General features: G+C 39.2%; 1 protein-coding gene across 1 annotated transcript in view; it reads left to right on the top strand.

Moving 5' to 3' along the window:
- LOC136835410 (AT-rich interactive domain-containing protein 4B-like) overlaps window positions 1–22,179 on the top strand; it is a 71,670-nt gene that overhangs the window by 4,925 nt on the left and 44,566 nt on the right. Inside the window, 11 exon segments of the mRNA XM_067098905.1 lie at window positions 178–225; window positions 2,277–2,384; window positions 7,740–7,899; window positions 15,473–15,641; window positions 15,926–16,159; window positions 17,420–17,621; window positions 17,761–17,898; window positions 18,068–18,195; window positions 18,611–18,982; window positions 21,678–21,729; window positions 21,731–22,147. Of these exon segments, the coding sequence (XP_066955006.1) occupies window positions 178–225; window positions 2,277–2,384; window positions 7,740–7,899; window positions 15,473–15,641; window positions 15,926–16,159; window positions 17,420–17,621; window positions 17,761–17,898; window positions 18,068–18,195; window positions 18,611–18,982; window positions 21,678–21,729; window positions 21,731–22,147 (2,028 nt within the window).

The following is a 22,179-nucleotide window of genomic DNA, read 5'->3' as shown; positions in this document are numbered from 1 at the left end:
TAAATATTAGATGTGCATTCTTGGTATGCCAAGTTTTTAGACCTATGTTTTAGGTCATGAGGTATGCAACACAACATACCTAAAGTATTTCCAGGTCCTTAGTAAAATAGCTGTTGGGTTTGGTAGATTAGTTGGCCATCCATTTATACAGTACATTACTGTATTGTTTTCTTACAGAGGATGGATATCACTGAAGCAGCTGTTGTACAACCTTATAAAAAGAAGGTAAGCTTTAGTCATTGTAGTTGAGTGTATTATTGTGCCGTAAACTTGCCTGTAGATGAGCTACTGTATAGTAGAAACTTGGTCAACATATCCTTTTGCTTATACTCTCCACAGATGATGATTAGTAGAGATGGCAGGAGGTCATTTGTGTGCCAGCCAGGTTCATCTGTCACCTTCTACCCTACTTTTTATTTACAGAATATTGCATGACTCGCTATCTCTTCCAGTAGGTTAGGATATGAAAAATAATATGTAGACTTTGAAGAGGTAGTTACTACTTGGGTGCTTAGTGTAATGCTTTTTTTTTTTTTTTTTTTTTTAATTTTGAGGTTCTGTGTAATGTGTACTAAGAGTTTGACATGATACCCTTGCTCTGCGCAAGCATCCAGTGCTGTGACACTACTAGTGGACAACCTTCAGGCCGTTGTCAAAATACCTAAGTGTTGAAGTGGATGATTAGGTTGTCATATGCAAGAGTAAAGAATGGCCTGTATTAAAGGTTTGGTATGAATTATTGAGGTTGCTATTGAGTTGAGAAGTCTTGTGTAGCCATTAATTATAGGTACTGTATATTACTTTTGTATATTTTTATATCAGGATCTTGACACATAAGAAATTATTGTACTTTGATATTGGGTTAAGTTGAAGGTTTGTTGCTGTACAGTAGTTTTCTTTTCTTCACTATCCTTCTTGGTTAGATAGAGTGAAAGGTAGTTACCATTTATTTTTTTCAATAAGCATTGTATTGTTGATCTTCTTGGTATTTTCCAGATCTCTTATGCATGTAAGGAGGGGTTCAAGGAATGTTGGTATCCCAGCCTTGCTTACAGAGCACTTTTTATTTTCTTGTTACATTGAATACACCAACTTCATTTTGGTGCATTGCTCAAGAATGTATTACAATTGGTGCTGTGTATCAGATTTTCAGTAATTGAAAATGGCTTGAAATTGATGAATCTGTAGACTGTATGCTTTGAACTGATGAATGTCTAATCAGTGACCTCCAGTACCTCAACAGAAATAAAACTTGAAAGTTGGCAGATTTAAGGTGTTTTTGTAGAACTGTAATATGGAATTAAGTCTTGATGTTCAACTAGGAACTGACTGTTGTAATTTTTGTAGTGTGGAAAGAATATCATGAAGTGCAGTGTTTTTAATGATGACTTTTGGTTTTGTGACAAATATTATTTTTGGTTAATGTATAATCATTCAAAATTGAACTGAAGGCTTTTAATTTTCAAATTGTTACTGTGCATGTTAAAACTGATAGTTTTGACATCATTCCAAGTTCAGTATACTTACATAAAATACTAATGTCTTTTGGACCGGTCACTGAAATGTCCTTCATAAGATTATGTGAATTTGTGAGTTTTCACCACAAATGGACATAAGGATCAAGTAATCATTACTGTGCAGTACTGTATTTCATTGAGTCACATGAGTATTTGTAAATTTTTTTTTTCAATTTCGTTTTGTTTACAGGAGAATAATGCTAAGTTACTCTGTGAAAACTGGAGCCAAATTGTGGTTTCAAGACAGTTCTTGATGTGTTGTCGAGAATTGATTTGTATTTTGTTAAATTTTCCTGCCCCAAGCTAGTATGGTATACTGTTGCTTCCATTGATTTCATTATAGCTGGAGTATGTGTCTGGCACTGGTTTAGTTTGATGGTTACAATTGTTATTGCAGATGGATTATTTAGTCAATTGTCTGGTATCTTAAGGGGTTATTGTGAAACCATGGGTGGTATTCTACTACTTGAAGTTTTCTTAATATTCATTTGCATTTGATCGGTATTGTTAAATTTACTTGTTTAGTTTTGTGGTATTTTGGTTAGAGGTGTATTGTTTCATATTTCTGAAGACACTGAAATTTTATTGGTAATATACATATTTGATTTGGTGTTCAGGCTTGTCTGGAGTTTACTCACTGTGAAACCAATTCGTGAACGGGTTCTAGTAAATGTGGCTTTGCAAAAGCTTATTTTATTTATTTTTTTCATATTACCAAAGTGCTTACACATACTGTAATGCATTTTTCTGTAATTTCAGCCTGAAGACCCTCCCTTTTTAACTGTTGGGACAGAAGTTTCTGCTAAGTACAAGGGTGCATTTTGTGAAGCCAAAGTTCACAAAGTTGTTAAAGTTGTTAAAGTTAAGGTAAGTTATCTTGAAGTTAACGTTTCTCTCTCTCTCTCTCTCTCTCTCTATGTGGTTCACTGCGCATTGGTAATGTTCTGCACTTGATTATGAATATTTTAACATAAAGTAAGTGTAGCACTTTGAGCTTCATCTTTTTCATGATGTGAAACAAAAAGTTAATGATGCCAAAAAAAAAAGTTTGTCCAAATAAAACCAATTAATCATATTGCCTCCCTTAGATTTGTGATCCCAGTCAAACCAAACTCCTTTTTCCCGAACAAATGATTGTCACACTGTATGCATTATCCTGAGAGAGGAGCCTGCTTCGCCCATACCTCAACGATTGACAGTGTTGTGCTAAAGCTCTTCCAGGGTAGCAAAGTTTTTCTTTGTTAAGCCTGCTATAGGCAGGGTGTTGGAATTACTATAATGCATGCTTCTCGTCCTTTGTTCTGCTGTTGTTAGAATACAGTGGCACCTCAACTAAAGTGACAGGTCTCCTCCCTGTGTAATTAATAAAATCCATATATCCATATGGTAAATAGCCTACATGATGTAGTACCCTGGAGCCAACTCGTGTAGCTTATAGTGAACAGCAGTTCCATGTAATTAATCATCCTTTGCTCATGGTATTTTGTAATTACCATTCAATTTGATATATTAATTTAACTATCATTCAGTTTCAGAGATGTTTTTGTAAAATGAATTGCTCTTAAACACAAGTACAATACAGTATGCCCTAAAAAACATACTAGATATGTAAAATATGGAAAACTCGTTCAGTATAAAAAACCCATAAACATGGATGAGAACTTGCAGGAAACCAATTGTGCTGTTTTGATTGATGAAATCTGATATACTGATTTAAAAACAAAGATGCAAGAAATAACCATGTCTCATATTGCAATGATACTAATTTGAAAATAGAGCCTGCAAGAAGGAACTTGGCTACATTTCTAGTGGACCAGGTTTGAAGTACTTCCTCCTTGGATACAGTATGAGCTATGCTGGGAATTGTTAACCTCTGAGGCACTAGCAACTTAGTGCCTGCAACTATTGTAATAGTGGATGGTCTTACAGGAATGGTTGAAAGAGAGTCCTCAAGATACTGGTTGTGAACTAGTATATAAAGATGAGCACCAAATTTTGGGAAGCCTAAGCTACAGAATTTCATCTGCCAAGGATTATAGGCAACAGAATGGTTTAGTAAACTAGTTTCATAAACTTTATAGGTTATGGAATGCACCAGTATGTACTTAGTCCGAATTTTGTTTATATGTTTCTTTGAAGCATTCAGTGCTTTACTATGGACCCTAAAGTTAGTAAAGTAAGTTTGGATAAGTTTGGAAGTCGTGAAATCATTATGGCCTTGCAGATATGCAGGCTTCAGTAGCAGTCATCACCAGTGCTGTGAACCGTCTTACCAGCTGAACTTGGTTGTAGCTGAGACAACATTGCTTTCTGTTCTCAACATTTTCTTGGAGCTTAAATCCTGTGTGTAGGCCTGAAGCCTATAAGTAGGGCTGGCATTGATTTTGAGTAATGTCTGGGGAACATCATGTTTTTTTACAGTACTACTGTTGCTCAGCCTTAGCCTAGAAACTTTCTACCTTCTCTGGCATTTTTGCTGAGACATAGGCTTTAAGAACACACATGTGAAGTCAAAGTGAAGCATAGGTATAGTCTTAGGGAAATAATTTAAAAATCTAATGTTTCCTTTACTGGTATAGTGAGACGGCTGAGTCAGTATATCTAAAGAAACGCTTTCTTAATTATACATTTGGTTATTGTATACAGCATCCAATTAACTCATCTTCATTTTGGAAGTGCTTGAACATAACTAATTGATTTCTTGTTTTATAAAACCTTCCTAACTTAGAGAGATCAACTAGTGTAACAAGTGTAGAGAGTGCTACTGTCCATCAATTTGTCTCACTCTTCCTTGTCATTGTATCTCTTCTATTAGTTTGTCACATTAAGTATGCAAGTCATCCTATATGTTTGAGGGAATTCCAATCAAGCAGTGAATAAAGGCAGACCATTGTTTGCATGGTGTGCATGTAGGGAGATTGTCTGTTTGCCCGTCGGTTTGTTTTATATTTGGCTAGTCCAACAGGTCAGAGACATAGGTCTCCTTTCTTTGCTCTTACTTGACCAAAGATTTGATCAGAATCCTCCCACCAAGAAGTAAGTCTCCCCTATGTAAAGACCAGGGGTTTGTATAGGTGTAGGAACAAATGACAAATTTTTAAGTAATTTGTATTTTTCCTAACATACAAACCTGAGGTCTTGACATAAATGGCCGACCTCTAGTCATCCCTCATTCTGTTTCCTGGGCCAAAAGGTAAAGTGAATGCGTACCAACTGGATAGCGGGAATACTCCCCTACCATCGGTAGCCAACTACCAATATCCACCTTGTTTTTTTAGTTAAACAGCTTGGACTGAAAGTAAATCCCCTATGTAAAGACCTCAGGTTTGTATGTTAGGAAAAATACAAATTACTTAAAACTTTGTCATCTTTTAGTGACTCGTGTACTTGTTATTGGGAATTCTGTTCTGAGGAAGTTTGCAAGGCATTACTTTTTAGATTTAAATGAAAGTTTGTCCACTCTGAATATTAAAATGCCTATGTTTTGGTGGTTGTTCCCCTTAGGGGCCCACCGGTTTTGTGAGTAGGCAATATCAAAGGATTTTGCACTGTTCCCTTATCCTCAGTTTTCTTTTTGGTGTCTGCACTTTATGAAAAAACTTTAAATACTTTACCTTTGACAACTGGTTGAAGTTGAGAAATACTTTACCTTTGACAACTGATTGTAGTTGACCTAAAGTATACAACACGTTGCTAGATTTGGGATTAGACAAACCCCTACTAATTACATACTGAGATCTAAACCCTACTTAGTCATGAGAGGTGAAGAAGTTGCATCCATCAACAGGTCTAACTGGAAGGCCCTTTTAATAGTGTGGTTGGAACTATAGCTGCTATCTTGCTTACTTGACCTCCTTGGCCAATGGATCTGGCTGGGTGCCTTGAGTTGATAGTGCTTTCTCCAAGGAGACATTTCCTTTCCCTCTTTCATTTATTTTTGAAAATTCCATTCATGGGATGACTGTAAACTCATACTAAGCTAAGACCACCTACTCAGAGGTGACGCACAGTGGTTAGAATTGGGTAGTGGAATATCCTCCAACTCAGTTGCTGTAAGAGAAGAGCCACAGACGCATCTATGAAGAGAGCTGGTAAAGGCACAATTAATGGTTTAACAGCATCAGAAATGGCAGAAAAACAGAAGAGACACAAGTAGCAGGCAGTGGCAAGGCTGATGGTAGAACAGCAAAAGAGATAGCAGGAGGAGGAAGAGAACAAACATTACAAGAGCAGTAGATGCAACAGGCATAGCTGTAGGTAGCAGACACAACTGGAACAGCAGACTTGGTAAATGTATTGGGTACCATGTGTACCACAGGCACTGCAGGTAAAGGCAAAGCAAAATTGCTGCATCAGTATGAGTAGCAGGCACAGTGAGTGTAGTAGAAAGTACGCAAACCAAGAACAAGAAATGTAGATTGCCAAAACACTAGGAGCAGCTGGCCCAGTGTGTGTGTATGTGTGCAGTGGTGGATGTTTGATAATGTAAGTCCAGCACCGTAGAAGCAGTAGCCTGGCAAAGGTGGCATTGAATATTTTCTAACTTGGACAAAAAGATGATCGTTTGCAAATGTAAAAAATTGTCACTGGAGTGTCTACAGCAGGTAAGATAGGTTCAGGCTGACAGCTTGCATTGGCAGCACATACACCATAGGAACAGAGCGGACAGGCAAGGAAGTACTCAGATGGGGTAGACCGGTTATTGGGCATAGCATCCACAACAGGAATAGCAGATGAGCAGCAAACAGGTGAATGAGCAGAGATGTAGAACTGGAAAAATGTTGCTCATTCACATTAACCAAGGGAGAGAAAGATTTTAGGCAAACTCCTGTGACCTGTGGGCTCTTTTCCCATGGTGTGACCAGTGCATAGGCAACCAGTGCCAACATGTCTCACAGGTAAAAGTGGGTGAGCAGTGCTGCATATTTCAGTAGGATCATTAGGAAAAGTACTCAAGAACAAGACTGAAATATCAGGATTATCACAAAACCAGATGAGCAAAATTCAAAGTTGCAAAGACTGAAAAGTGAATAGAAACTGTGGTACTTTGGGTGAAACCAGTGCTGACATTATTTACATTTATCTAGGGTTATGCTTGGATTTTTAAGAGGAGAAACTGAAAGATAGTATACTAAAAAAAAAGTAAATAGCTGTGAAAAAGGAAATTAATATTCATAAATGTTGAATACTGCAAATGTTGATATTCCAGGCATAAAAGCTGAGGAAATTATGGTAGCTATATCTACTGTAGTGCTATAGACATGAACAGTTATGAGGGTAGTTAGCATCTACTGATGGAGCCCAATGATGCATGCAAGAACAAGTTCTTGCTCATGTCTGGGAGACTACAAGTACTTGCTCATGTCTGGGAGACTAAAGAATGTGTCTTTGATTATGAGGTTAGGAATTTCTGTGTACTGTTTAGGGGCTATTTTCTTGACACACAATTGATGGTGGGATGATGGGGGAACAAATTTGAGAGGTTAAAAAATTATCTACCTATCTAATTTATTAACTTATTATGATGACCATCAAAAGAAACCTTAGCTAATTTATCAATCTTAATATTACAACGACCATCAAAAGAACCTTAACCCAGTTTATCAGTCTTAATACTACAACAACCATCAAAAAGAACCTTGATCTAATTCATCTGTCATAATGTACAATGACAACCAAAAAGAACCTTGATGTAATTCATCAATCTTAATGTACAACCACCAACAAAAAGAATCTTTAAACTAATTTATCCCACAGCTATCAAAAGAACCTTAACCTAATTTATAAATCTTAATACTATATTAAGTAAACACATTCCATTAAGTTTCTTCCCTTTGTTACTATTTCCTGAAGTGACTACAGGCAGGGTAGGTGAATGTACATTTGAAAGATAAATCTTTAAAACGGAAAAAGATGTTAGTTGAATAAAAAAGATAAAATAGGATTCTTGTCAGTTTTGTTTTTAAGTGTCGTTAGTTTTTGGTTTTAACAGTTTTATTTTATTGCCATTAAATGGTAAATTTACATCAGTGGTAAGTTGGTACAGCATCATCCTGAGCAATTATTATTTGCAGAAAATACTAAGTGCCTTTTTATTGAATTTTTTGGTGAAATTAGATTAAATTTTGTATAATTCTATCATTTATAATGTTTTACTCAAAAGTGTTGCTGGTGTATTAATTCAATAGTCAGATTTGGTTTATGAAGTGTTTTCTTCCTCAGGTAACTTTTAAACTTGGGTTGGGATCAGCTGTTGTGTCAGATGACCAGGTGAAAGGGGTATTGAAAATTGGTGCCCAAGTAAAGGCCAGTCATCCAGATAAGAATCAGTATGTTGATGCCATAGTGAATAAGATACAAGACTGCAGTCAGTACACAGTGGGTAAGTAGATGCTGTTTAAATCTGTTTTGTATTAGATAAATGTCTGGAGGAAACAATTCTGTATAGAAAGATGACAACTTGTGGTAAAACAGGAGAATAATGCATTTTATTTGGCAGCTCAAACTGTATTGATCTTAAGACTTAAATGCCTTTAAAAGAACTGTCACATTCAGTGGCAGCAAATACCTTTAAATAAACTGTCACTCAAAGTGGCAGCACATTTCTTGTGTGTACAGAATACGCAGCATGTGTGTTCCAATTTGTATAATTTTTGGTGTCAAAATAAAGAAATACTCTGTTGTGTAAATAGCAGATTAACTTAGAAACTGTGCCAACACCAAAAAAAAAAGTTAAGTATACCTTAGTTTAACCAGACCACTGAGCTGATTAACAGCTCTCCTAGGGCTGGCCCGAAGACTTATTTTACGTGGCAAGCAGACCCGATAGCTATGATGCACTTGTGGTGCTTTACCATAAAACGTGAAATACTGAAGTACCTGTGGGTCACTGAGATATCCTATGCTGATCCAAAAACCTGCAAAATAAATGAGCATGTAAAAAATTTAAAATGGCTATGATTTTTTACTTCAAATGGGAAATTAATCTCATTTTAAAATTTTGATGATTTTATTCTGTGATTGTTTTGGGATCTTTTGTGGCCTTTGGTCATTAAAGTTGTGAATGACATTAGTGATGTAGGAATGGAAGTTTTTCTACTAACCTTATTGAAAAACAAAGGAATATTAATTTGTTGCTGATTCTTTAATAAAATATCAGTTAAGTGGACAAGAATGTAAATTACAGTACTTTTATAATTGCTGTGAAAAAACAGCAGATTAGGAAATCTCTGGAAATGGGCTTATACAATATATGAAAATATGTTGGTTGATTTGTGAGATTCAGTCAATTGATTTAACGATCATTCTAGTTAATTGCATGTTAGAAATGCTGGGGATTTTGCATGTCTCTTGACAAAGAAGAAAATGTTGACAGATTAGGGAAAGTGCATTTGGGATGGTGTTCACAGGAGTTCAAAGTCCCTTTTGTAAGTAAAAGACATTCTAGGAGCAAGATATGGGCGTACTCTTGGATACACAGCTACTTAGGCACTCCCTCATGACCCAGCCCTTGTTTGAGAGAAGGCCACACAAGATTCATTATTGTATAAAATATTTTGTAAAAATACAATATTTTCATTTAACAATGAATGGCAAATATGGTAGACCTTCAAAATATTCAATTTTTTAAATTAAAGTTTTCATATAAGTAACTTAACAAGTTATTACATAGCTATAGTTTCTAACTCGCTTGGCAGATTTTTATTTAAAAAATCGTGGTATCACTTCAATTGTTTAGTGTAGGTGACAAGCTCCCGCCCACTAACAGGAGTACTGGAAACAACTTAGCAGAAAACCTCACTCTGTTTCTGCCGGCTCTCGAGTAAGCATTGAGGGTTTGCAGCAGCTTTTGTTCATTGGTTTTCAGTTGAATAACTGGATTTCAGTGAAGCACTGTATTGCTTATTTTGAGTAACCTTTTACCTTGGCAGGTTTCAGGATCAGTTTTTCTAGTTTTTGTTAATATTATGTCTGATTCAAGTTCATCTAGTTTTAGCTAATGTAGCGAAGGTTGCAAAACCAGATTGATCAAATCTTCATATGACTCTCATATAATTTGCAGTAAGTGCAGGGAACAATAGTGTAGTAAGGAGAGAACTTGTGCTGGATGTAATTATTGGCCTGAACGCCCAGCACCAGCTCCCAAGAGCCCAACGCCAGCTCTCAAGCACCTGGCACCAGATGAGTATTAGTGGAAAGTACATAAATCTTACCTAGACAAGTAAGTGATAGGAAGAAGAATGTGGCCTTTAGCACTGAGAAACGTGCTTCTCTTAGCCTAAAATCTATTCTTAAGCCTAGGTTAGAAGATAACCATGCTATTCCTTCCCCCATTCCTGCTTTTTCTCCTGCTATTAGCACTCATACTTTTAATCCACCTACTCCTGCACCTGACTCCCTTGCTTCCGAACCTTGCCATTGCCAGTCTCGAGTCTGGGTTTAACAAAAATTTAACCTAGTGGTGAATACAGTAAAGTGGAAGAGGAGACTACTCATCCTGCTGGTTCTCTTAGACAAAGGTCACTGTCCTGCTCCAGTAAACCTGGAAGAAGATATACCGGAAGCCTAGTGGAGGCCGGTGGAGTTGGCCCACGGGTAGCTGCCCCCTCAGTCGAACCTGTTGCGCATTCCCAGGTACAGCATTGGCAGACAGCCACTGGAAAGGCGTCTTGACAGGAGACCGTGTTATGCAAATGGAGGAGGTGGCTTCTCATCCCGCCGGTTCTCCTAGACAAAGGTCTCTGTCCTGCTCCCCTGAACCTGGGAGAAGACATGCCAGAAGCCCAAGGTAGTCTGGTGGGGTTTGCCCACGGTTAGTTGCCCCCTCAGTCAAACCTGTTGCACACAAATCCTAAGTTTTGACAAACATCCTCTGGAAAGGCATCTTGGATGTGCACCAGTTTTCATCCGACTTTCAGGACTCTGGCCCAGACTGGAAGAGCTGCAAGCGCTTTCTGATTTGCTGGTCTCTGAAGAGCACGCTGTGCTGAAGGCTCCACTGCCCAGTGGCGGTTTAAGGCCGGGTCACAGCCCTCAACCTTTCCAGCTGCCCATGGGATGTTCCAGAGTTTTTCTCTCTTAAGCATCCTGCTGTTGGGCGCCAGTATTTAGCTCCCAAGCGCCCAACGATCCCTCTCAAGTGCCCGTTGTCTTCATCCAAGTGCCCATCTCCTCACGAGCGCCTGCCTTTCCGAGCACCTGGCACCAGCTCACGAGCGCTCAGCACCAATTGCTGAGTGCCTGACACCAACTCTTCAGTACCAGTCTCCTGCTCAGAGCACCAAGTGCCTGCTTCCGACTGCTGGTCTCCTAGCCTATGCAGCTCTCCTTCAATATTTGCTGGCAAGCTTTCTTACCATTTTGGCTCAGCTAGCCTGGTCTCTTACTCGATGAGGCCATCCAGATGGCTTGCCTGGGCTCCCCACAATGAAAGCGCTGTTGTCTTTTAGGAAGGCACTCAATGAGATTGAGATTGGCTTTCTGCTAGAACAGGTACGGCTCCTTTACTTTCCCCTGGCATAAATCTGTAGGTATCTTTCTTACGCCACCGAAATATTCTTCAACGCCGGCGTTTTCGTCGATGGGGCACCAGTCACCTTGTCAAAGACCTCTTCGAGGTGTTTGAAGTTTCGGTTTCTTGGACTGGACGTGGGAGCACCAGCCAATAGGATTGGGGATTGCAATGATTTAGTTGGAGACTTTGCCTCGGACTGTCTAGGAGTCCTTTCTCATGCAGACAAGACTATCAGGGATGGCCATCTTGAACTTGCTGCTCTTTTCTCTTTTGGGGGTTTTTAAGAAAAGAGATTTATGGTGCTTCCTTTCCACTAAAGGAGTCAGTGAGACCAAGAAGTCAGACCTCCAAAGAATCGACTTTGGATCATCTGGCTCATTCTTCCAAACGCCCCAAGGATTCGTCCACGTTTGTTCCTAAGACAGTCTCTACTCTCTAGCAACACCCCTTTCGTGGGGGTAAGTCCAAGTCCAAGTCCAGTCCAGGTTTGGTTTTCTGCCATAGCTATCAAGAGAAGCTGAAGTCCTTGCCCAAGAAATGAGGAAGACGTTCTCTGTGCCCAAGTGGGAGCCAGACTTCTTGAGCTTTGGAGAGGTGGAGTATCAGAGGGACAGAACAGCGGATTGTCAAGTTTCTGTCGGGCGGGGGGCTACTCCATTCGGTTCATGGAGAGCCCCCCCTCCCATAGTCCCTTCTCCCGTTATTTTGACGGCCTACTCAAGTCTCGGAAAAACATTCGGCCCTTTTGGAGGGGGTCTCCTCTCTCCTTTGAAAGAGAGCCATAGAAGTCAAGGACATCAAGTCAGAGGGCTTCTGTCTGCTTGTGGTCCCCAAATCATCAGGGTTTGGAGACCAGTCCTCAGTGTAAGCACCCTCAATCTCTTCATCTGGAAGACGAAGTTCAAGATGGAGATCAGTCCTTTCATCCATTCACCAGGGTGATTGGATGATAACCTTTAAACTCCTGCATTTCCTCCCCATCCATCCAGAGTGCTCTCAGGGCCCATGTCAGTATTCCCAAGCTTGTTCCAGGCCAACAAAAATCTTCCAGTTTCGGGCTCTTTTCTTTGGCCTCTCAAAGGCACCTTAAGTGTCCACTCGAGTCCTCACTCCTCTAGAAATGACTTCATTTAATAGGCATAAACATCAGTCTATATCTGGATGACTGGCTTCTTTGATCCCCTTTGAGGGAAAAGTGCATGAAGGACTTGAACATCTCACTCAGGAACTGGGAATTATCTTCAAGCTTCAGAAGTCCCAGTTGACCCGTCGCAAGAGATCCTCTATGGGGATGAGTCTCAACTCTTGGATTTTTTTGGCTTTTCCGTCTGCCCAGAGAATCGCCAGCTGCCTTCAGACGGTCCACAAGTCTCTAACCCTTTCGTCTTGCTTGGCCCATCAGTGGATGAGCCTACTGGGGACTCTGTTGTCCATCAAGACATTCATCTAGTTGGGTAAACTTCATAGAGTTTTGCAATTCTACCTCAAGGCCAACTGGGACAAGGAAACACAGCCGGACACCTACGCGTTTCTCATAAACCCAGAGATCAAGCCGGACTGGCAGTGGTGGCGGTCCGAACGGAGACTTTTGGAAGGAAAGCCCTTCATCCTCTTAGCCCAGACCTAGACTTCTATTCAGACTCCTCAGTTCTAGATTGAGGAGTCCTCTTCGGGAATTGGGAAGTTTCTGGGATGTGGTCGCCAGAAGAACAGAACCTTCACATTGTCAGAGAGCTGAAAGCAATTCACTTAGGGCTTCAGTGCTTCTCAACCCTAGTTCACAAGGCTGTGGTAGTCCATTCAGACAATACCACAGCCCTAACATACATACGAAAACGAGGCGCACTCACTCATTTTCTCTCTGCCAGACAATGAGAGACCTTCTACTGTGGGCAGATCAAAATTGAGTGAGCTAGTCACTTGATTTATTCAGGGCAAACCAAATGTTCTGGCGGACAAACTGAGCTGTCGAAAGCAGGTCTTTCCAACTGAGTGGACCTTGGATTCCCTGGTCTGTCAGAATCTGTGAAACTATGGGGCAGGCCGACATTGGACCTGTTGCCTCCTCAAGGAACCATCGCCTTCCTCTCTTTTGTTCTCTGGCCCCGGACCCTCTAGCATGGGCAACAGATGCCATGCTGCAAGATTGTTCCTACTTGGACTTCTACAACTTTCCTCCCTTCAACATGGTCAGGGAAATGCTAAACAAGTCTTGGGCTCATCGCAACATTACGATGACTCATAGCCGTGTTCTGGCCCATGAAAGAATGGTTCCAGGACCTTCTACGGTTGTGGGTGGACTTTCCAAGACTCCTTCCAGACTCCTTCCCCAAAAACCTTGTCTACTCAGACAACCTCACTTCAAGAGATACCAAAGGTTTGTCTACTCTTGACTTGACAGGCTTCAGACTGTCCGGAAGCTATATTGCAAGATGCAGGCGTCGATTTTCTAGCCACATCTACCAGGCTAAGTGGGTGATTTTTTCAAAGCTGGTGTCTCAGACACTGGTCTCTTCTTCTGAGACATCTGTGACCCCAGATTTCCTTCTTTTTGAGACATCTTTGATCCTCCAAATTGCAGATCAGTGTTTACAAGGGCCTGGAATCTTGCATCAAAATCCCAGATCTCAGCGACCTCATCAAGTTCTTTGATATGCCTAAGGAAAGGAAGGAAGATCTGATCTCCTGGAACCTGGACGTGGTGTCGAAATGGCTGACAGGTCCCTCTTTTGAACCCCTACATTTCTCTTGGAGAAACCTTACCCAGAAGACTCTTCCTTATGACCTTGGCTATTGCTAACATAGTGAGACCCAAGCCATCGATAAAAGGGTAGGTTTCTTCACATTGAGATGCAGTTTGCTACTTTACCCTTGGATTTTTAGCCAACAACGAGGACCCATCCAACCCCCAGCCCCATTCTTTCTCCATTAAGAACTTGAGAGACTGCTTGGCTCTGAGGAAGAAGAGAGAGTTCTTTGTCCTGCTAGGGCTTTTAGATATTACCTGAGCAGGACTGAGAAGATAAGAGGACCATCCAGTAACTCTGGCGCTCTGTCAAGAACCCCTCCTCACCCTCTTGACTATGAATACAATGTCCTTCTTTGTGAAAGACTTAATTTATGAGGCACACTCTCAGATTCAAGAGGATATTTTGCCTACTTTTAAAGTGAAAGCTCATGATGTCAGGGCAGTCTCTACCTCATTACCTTTCAGGCACAATATGTCCCTCCCTTACATTCTGCAGTCGGCCTACTGGAAGTGTGAACTGATCTTTGCGTCTCACTATTTGAAAGAAGTTGAAGCAGTGTGTGAAAATTGCAGTACCTGGGTCCATTATCAGTTAGTTATAAATGATTTGTTTAACCAGACCTCTGAACGAATTCAGTGGCTGGCATAGTTTTGGGGTCGGAAGCATAGGAATCTCTCTTCTTCCTCTTACTTTCTTGTTGCCTTGAAGTAAGGTGTTGAATTTTCAGGAGCTAGCGGGCACAATGTACCTGAAGTACCCACCAGTCTCAGTGGATGGGTTGTGGTGTTTTCAGTGAAGGTGACAGCATTGTCTGTTGTTTTTTATATTGGTACTGCGCCCAGGGCAAGGGCACTTGTGTATGCTTTGCCAGCGATCAGGCCTATCCTCTGCTGCAAGGCTCCCAGGTAAGTAGAGGTGACCCACGGCTCAATCGCCACGCCACTACATGTTTAATGAGCACCAACCAGAGGCAGTATTCACTTGCAGTAGCTCTCTTACCAGATAAGGAAACGGCATGCAATGTTTGAATGCTAGCAGATTTTCTATTTCTAAGTCATTACATGCCTTGATGTTTTGGAATAGAATATGTCCACATATCCCACTTCCTGTAAATATGTGATTCAGCTATGTAATTGCTTGGTAAGTTACTTAAATAAGAATGCTATTTTCATAAAAAAATTAATTTTTTTATATACTTACCAAGTAATTACAGAATCAGGACCAACCCACCTCCCCTCTGATGGACATAAGGCACAAACAGAATGAGGTTGTCTGCTAAATTCCTGGTATTCCCGTTAGTGGGCGGCGCTAGTCACCTACACTAAACGATTGAAGCACTACCACAAATTTTAAATTTAAGCCACCGTGCGAGTTAAAATCTATTGCTATGTAGTCACTTGGTAAGTATATATGAAACTTAATTTTATTATGAAAATGTCAATTTTACAAAGCTCTTATTGTATTAGAGAAAATTCAGTACATTAAATTTTATAAGAACAAACCCTTTAGGCCATACTTGTGAGAGTCAAGAATTTTATCCCAGTGATTTGGTTACATTTCTATAGCTAACCTTACAACCTTACTCTTATTAACTTTACTGTTCTAAGAAGGGTTATATGACTTTTTTCTTCTGGAACTTCAAATTGCTGTCATTCTTTTTAGTATGATTTTACCTCATTCAAATGTTTCAGTTTTTGATGATGGGGACATAACAACATTAAGAAGGACCTCCCTTTGTTTGAAAAGTGGAAGACATTTTGCAGAAAGTGAAACCTTGGATCAGCTTCCATTGACACATCCAGAGCATTTTGGAACACCTGTTGGGGGAAACAGACGGGGCCGAAGATCAAGACAAAATCCGTAAGTTAGCTATGTTATTTAAAAGTTCATTTACTTAACGATTATGCTCCCCATGATGTGGTACTGCTTTATGGCACTGAAAGTTCTTTGCAGAGTCCCTTCTACTCCCAGCTGCATTGCTCTCTACCTTTTACTTATATCGTTCCCTTTGGTGTATTTCTCTTTAGCTGTCCAACTTTTAATTTATGAGAAAAAATATGCTATCATGACATATAATAACATAGTAGAAATTTGATTATAGTCTTGTGGCAGTACTTTAGAGTAGTAATATTATTTTTATACAGAGATGGTGATGATTCAGGAGAGGAGGAAGAAGACAATGTGCACAAAAGACATCGTTCTAGGCGGGAAGAATGGGAAGCTGATATTGGGAAGGTAGTTTGTGTAGAGTTGGGGGACAAAAAGAAAATGAAAGATAACTGGTTCCCTGGCCTGGTTGTTGCTCCTACTGCTCAAGATTCTGTCAAGATTGAAACCAAGAAGGACTATTTAGTTCGATCATTTCAAGATGGAAGATAGTAAGTATATTGTGTCCACAGGTATTTTTTTTTCCTTGTGATTAACAATTTTCAACAGTTAATGATCTTAATTGTGAAAGAGGCTAAAGGAACAGAACTGATATTATTGAGGTGCCTTATGATAAGGATCTGTTAGATTAAAGACTTTTTTAAATTGATGTCATTATTATATTCAGGGTGCTATTTTTAAGAGAGCTAAATGTATTCTAGTTGATATTGCCTATTTTAGGGATTCTAATGATAAAATATCTATCTTATCACCTTAAAGTATTTTTTAGCTATCACAGAATGCTATTGGTTATGATGCTAGATAAGATTTCAATACCTTTGTTAATCCTTATCAGTTAGCTAATCTGTTGTGTGATTTACTATTATGAAGTTTCATATTGAGAAGTATAATGTTTTTAGTCACAATTGTTTAATGAATGATGAAGTGTCACATATTAGTGGTTTTTGCATTAGATACCACTCACCCTGATAGCTGACTTGGTAAGTTTTGCTACGTATTTTTCTGGTGGTACAAATGAATTTGAAGGGTTATCTGTGTAATTTCCAGGATGCTCTATCTTTTCATTAATAAATTGTTCATTTCTATGGAGTTTTTACCGTGCAAATAAAGTTGGAAGTTAACTTGGTAACCCATTCATATTCTGGATGGTCCTGTAACGTGTCTGTGGCAAATCCAACTGACTTCTTGTAGACTCAACAATATTTTATTTCTTTTTTTTGCTTTCTATAAATTTATTTTATATCTTTGATACTGGTTATGGTGTCCTTTTGAAGCTAAACACTTTTACTATGTTCAGAAATGGAGATAAACAAAAAGTCAAGGATGAGTTCAAAGGTAGCAGAACATTTACTTATGACATCATTTACAATTATCAGACACTATGGTTAACTTTTGCATGACCACAAATCTTGAAGGGGTCTCTTTTATACTGGCAAAGAAAGTTATTTTCTTGGGATGGTAGTATGCATTTGTAAGGTAGTTTGAAAATTAAGCAATAAATATGTAGGGGCCTTTTGAACTGTAGTTGATTATTTCTGAGATCAGATTGTTTTAAATATTTCTTATTTTCATTATTTGCTTTTATGATGTTTTGGATGTCCTGTGCATTTGCTGGTTTTTGTAGCTGTATTTTGATGATGATGTGGAAGGATGTAAGTGTGGATTGTGATTTGGTTTGTAGTGTATTAAGAAAGTGCTTGTTTAGAAAATTAGTGAATATTTTAGTTTTGATTGCCCCAATCTCTCCACAGTTACACTGTACCCAAGAAAGAAGCTTCTCCATTTAGCCGTGAGGTTGGGAATAAGGTTTCACAAAGTGCTCTCAAGACAGCTGTGGAAAAAGCTTTGCTTTTTATGACAAACGATGAACTGCCTCCACACTGGGACAGAGACTTGTTATTTGGGATGGATGTTTCAGATGAAGATTCAGATAGGGATGGATCAGACTCTGATGTAAGTGTTCTTTATTTTTTTCTTCAGTATTTACTTACATGATTACAGACGATCTGTTTTTTGTACTGAATTTTCTTTCTCATTTTAGATGTCCTGTTGGAATGATAAGATTTGTGATAAGTGAATCAAAATATTTCAGAGTTCAGATGATGAGCCAAGAGAAGAGAAGGATCATTTTGTTGCTCAACTCTATAAGTTTATGGAAGAATGTGGGACACCAATAAACACTGGACCTACAGTGGGCAATAAAGACCTAGACTTATATAAACTTTTTAAGGTTTGTATACCATTTCATATTTTATATTTAATTGCTGGGTTAATTTAGTTTACTGCTTCAGTCATACAGTCCTAATAGCTTGTTTTCATAGTTTGAGGATTCTTTAGATGGTTCAAAAATGTTGAAAATAGGTCTTGAATCTTTACAGAATATAAAATTTAATTTGCAGGTTGTACAGAAATTAGGTGGTTTTAATCGTGTAATGAACCAAAACACTTGGAAGAATGTTTCCACTAAGATGCAGCTGCAAACGTTGGGGTCACAGGCCCCAAACCACATCAAAAATGCTTATAAAAAGTAAGTGCTTTAATTTGCTTTTATTTTGTGATGCTGTTGAGAAATTTTTGTGATGTGTTTTAGGAAAATATTGGAGATTTTCACATATTTGCTTTATCTACTTTTATGTGGCTTGATCTCTGGTATTACATTGCTTCTCTGGTATTACATTGCTTGCCTTTCAGTATCATTTTCTGTTTTGAAAATTTCTTTCATGTGAAAAGGAGATCAGTAGGTTACATCAAGTAATACAAGATACACAGTTTACTGAAAATTTGGTTAGTGATGTAAATTCTTGGATGGGCACGTTTTTATGTAAATTTGGTCTTCTGATGTTGTATGTGAATCAGTGTCCAGCATATGTACTGTGACATGTTGAAATAGTTACAAAGTATGAACTAATGGAGTTGCTGCTCTGTTTTTCTGGTATTCACAGGTATTTGCAAAGTTTTGAGGACTTTTATAGAAAACTTGGATGTACAATGGTCAGCAATCCTCGAGGATCTCGCACTCGGCACAGATCTGGCCGAAGTTTGATACGTGACTGTGATCGAACACCCAGAACACTGAAGAAGAAAGAAAATGACAGTTGCGACTCAACGGAAGATGAGACAGAAAAGAAAGAAGAAGAAGAGGAAAAAGATACAAAGAAACCAGAAGTGAAGAAAGAAAAGGAAGAAAGTAGTAAAAAAGAAGTTAAGAAAGAGGTTGAAAGAAAAGAACCTGAAAAGAAAGAGGCAGAGAAAAAAGAAACAGAGAAGAAAGAACCTGAGAAGAAGAAGGAAAAGGAAGACAATAAAAGTACTAAGTAAGTATTTTGTTAAATTTCTGTTATTCTTCAGCATTGCTGCTATTGAAGTTTACATAAGTATTTCTTAGTTTGAGTGGTTGATGACTTTGGTATGATAGTTTCTGATCATGGTCATGAATGTGGGAAGAAAGGTGATGCCCTGTGATCCTCCTGCTCAAAAGAATAATCAACATATTGCACAGGGCATGAATATTTTTAAAGAAGGATGTGCATCAGTTGCATAGAGGAACCAGCTAGGGGCTTCCAGCTTGAGGCTTGAAGGTATTGAAGGTGATAGGTTGGTCGCCTTTCATGTCTTTGGACAGTGACTATATTTGGGGCTCACTTCAGAGATTCATTGTGATCGTTAGAGCAGGTGCAAAGTCAGGCTGCAACATCTTTACTCTCAGTTCCAGCAGAGTCTTCTCTTCAGTCTGTATTGGATTTAGTAGCTAGTCTGCTAGACTCAAGGGTCCTTTGTGTGCAGAACTGATTCAGTTGAAGTTGGCGAGGCACTTTCATTAGGTTACCAGGAATTCTTGTGTCTGTCATTGAGCATTCCTTGGAGTTTGCTGAAGGGGCTTCGCAGTTGTCGATTCTGATTTATGGATTGGAGGACTCCTTTACCTCAAGTTGCTTATGTGAGATGCTTCCTCCACCTCTTTGACACAATAGCAGACATTACTCTCCTTAGGATGGTAAGATTTTCTCCCTATAGGTGGACCTGTTAGTCTTCAGACTTAGGAACAATTTTTGCATAGAATGGCTTCATACAGAAGGAATTTCTTTCTTGACTGCTGAAGCAGGAGCCAAGTCTGCCTTCGTGGCTTTGTTTCGAGTGTCATTCCAATTAGACCTATAGCTCAGTGCGATTATGGACTCTATCTTCTCTGGTATCCTCTGATGAGGACAAGGTGAGTTTTTTGGTGACAGCTTGGACATTGATCTTCCTCTGACACCAGTCTGCAAACTTGTTGGCTGTGTTTAGAGAAGTGACAGTGTTCATAGTCTGTTCTTGATCTTGCACTTTAAAACCGGTCAGTCTTGGTACCTTCTTGCTCTTTATGATAGAGACCTGGAGAACTGATGCTTATGGTACCAGTATCCACCATGCAGTTTCTTTCAAAATTCCTTTAGGATCAGTGAAAGCTACTGCAGTCTAGCTTTTAGGTGCTAAATCCTTTCCAAAGCCCGATTAGGTTGTCTTTAGGAAAAAGTCAGGAGTCTTCCTCTCAGGCCCTGGACTGGAAATTAGAGAGGGGGGAAGAAAAATAGAGGAGAGTGTTGAAGCTGGTAATCCTCCTCCCCCTCTACCAAGAGTTTGGGGGATCCCTATCACACCATTTAGTGTGGCATTGACATTAGGCAGAGCTCTGGGTAGTATGTTTCCTCTGGGATGGTTATAGTCTACTGTTAAAGACTGATGCCCTCCCCATTCTCTCAGACTGATCCTGTTTCAAGCTTATTCTTCAGGATCATCTAGATTCTTAAACTGCCTGCATAAATATGGGCAATGCTGGAGAAAGGAGCCTGGTGGAAAAGGCTACTGTGAGGTGAAAACCTGATATCAACCTCGTGCTACTGAATGAATTTGTCAGACTGTTCAGGATGGACCCCACACATTCTGTTGTGGCATATCAGAGGTAGGAACTTCATGGTTTTGATGAATATAAAGAATGTTGCGCAATACTAGATATCCATCCATCAGGACTCGGGAGTACATTAGTTTTGTGACAGGACAGTCATTCAGGTCCAGGCACTGCTTTGGCTGGTTCACACCAAGATCTGCTTGGGTCCATTTGCCAGCAGTTTCTTTGTAACTGTACCTTGACTGTTTGTTGATTTTGGCATCTTTCAAACTATAGATGCTACAGATTGGGATGGGGTTCTTTCCCATTGTCTTGATCTGCTTTCCCCAAATGCAGTCCATTGAAAAGAGTTGAAGGTTGTATATTTAGAAGAACAAATAATCTAGAATGTGTTATTTTGAGATGTTATAGTTTCAAATACTTAACTGTTAAATTGTCTTTTTTTCATTGGAGATGTATGGATATCCTGTTAACTCAGAGAATATAAAGATTGTGCCAAAGTATGTCTATAGTAGATTATGCACTGTTCTGGCTTACTGCCTAGCAACTTATCAATAATTTTCCTTTATTGTTGCTGTAAATGTTTTCACTTTAAAGCTGTTTTGGTCTCATTCGAAAAAGAAGAAAAATAAAATTGTCGAGCTGATGTTAGCCAAGAACAGAAATTTTACTCAAATATTACAGAAGAAACTAACTATATACTGTACATACTTTGTGTACCAGAAAAGTGTGTGATCAGTTTCCTTTCCATCGATATATATTTTGTTTACATTTAATCATTTATTGTGTGTTGGATGACTAGGGAAAACGGGCAAATGTTTGCCTGCATAGAAATGGCTTCATGACAATTCTTTTTAAATAGCCCCTACTTTTGTGGAGATCCCCAGTAGCCTCTAGACATCATCTCACTTACCCAACATCTGAATATTTGTGTCATTTTTTACCAGTGTCGTAGTCTCAAAAGGTTAAGTTGAAATTTGGTACAGAACTATATACTGTAATCACATTCTGAAAAAACAGTTTTTTATGGGCCTTCACACTGTAAAGTCAGATGCAGTCCATGATCTCCTTCTCTTTTGTTAAATATCTGTATTAAGTTTCTAGTTTTTTGTTACATCTTTCAGGTCAGTTAAGCAAGAAGTAAACAAGTCTCCAGAAAGAGAGCCTACCCAAAGTTAGGGAACGCTCATGTGAACCTCTTCTTACCAGGGAAAAGTCACGAGAACCTGCTGTTACTAGAGAGAGGTCACGGGAGCCAGTGGCAGGTAAAGATAAACCCCGGGAGAAGTCTCGTGAGCCATCTACAAGCAAGGACCGTAATCGTGAATCGGCTTCCAGCACAAAAGAGGTCCCTAGTGAGCCTGCAACCCCAAAGGAGAAGCGAGAACCAAGGACACCACGATCAGAAGCCAAAACTAGAGCAGCTGTTAAAGTTGAATCCACTGAAGTGAAGACAAGGTCAAGTGTAAAAGAAGAAAAAGTTGAAAGTGTAGAAGTTAAGACAAGATCAAGTGTAAAAGAAGAAGTCAAGAAAGAAGAGATCAAGAAAGAAGAAAAGGAAGTGAGTGATATGGAGGAGGAAGAAATCGAGATGGTAAGGAAATCAAACCAAACAGGAGCAGTCAT

This window comes from Macrobrachium rosenbergii, chromosome 55, assembly GCF_040412425.1.
Source record: "Macrobrachium rosenbergii isolate ZJJX-2024 chromosome 55, ASM4041242v1, whole genome shotgun sequence".
NCBI classification, from domain to species: Eukaryota; Metazoa; Arthropoda; class Malacostraca; order Decapoda; family Palaemonidae; genus Macrobrachium; species Macrobrachium rosenbergii.
Note: the sequence above shows the minus strand (reverse complement) of the source record. Positions and strands in the feature narration are given on the sequence as shown.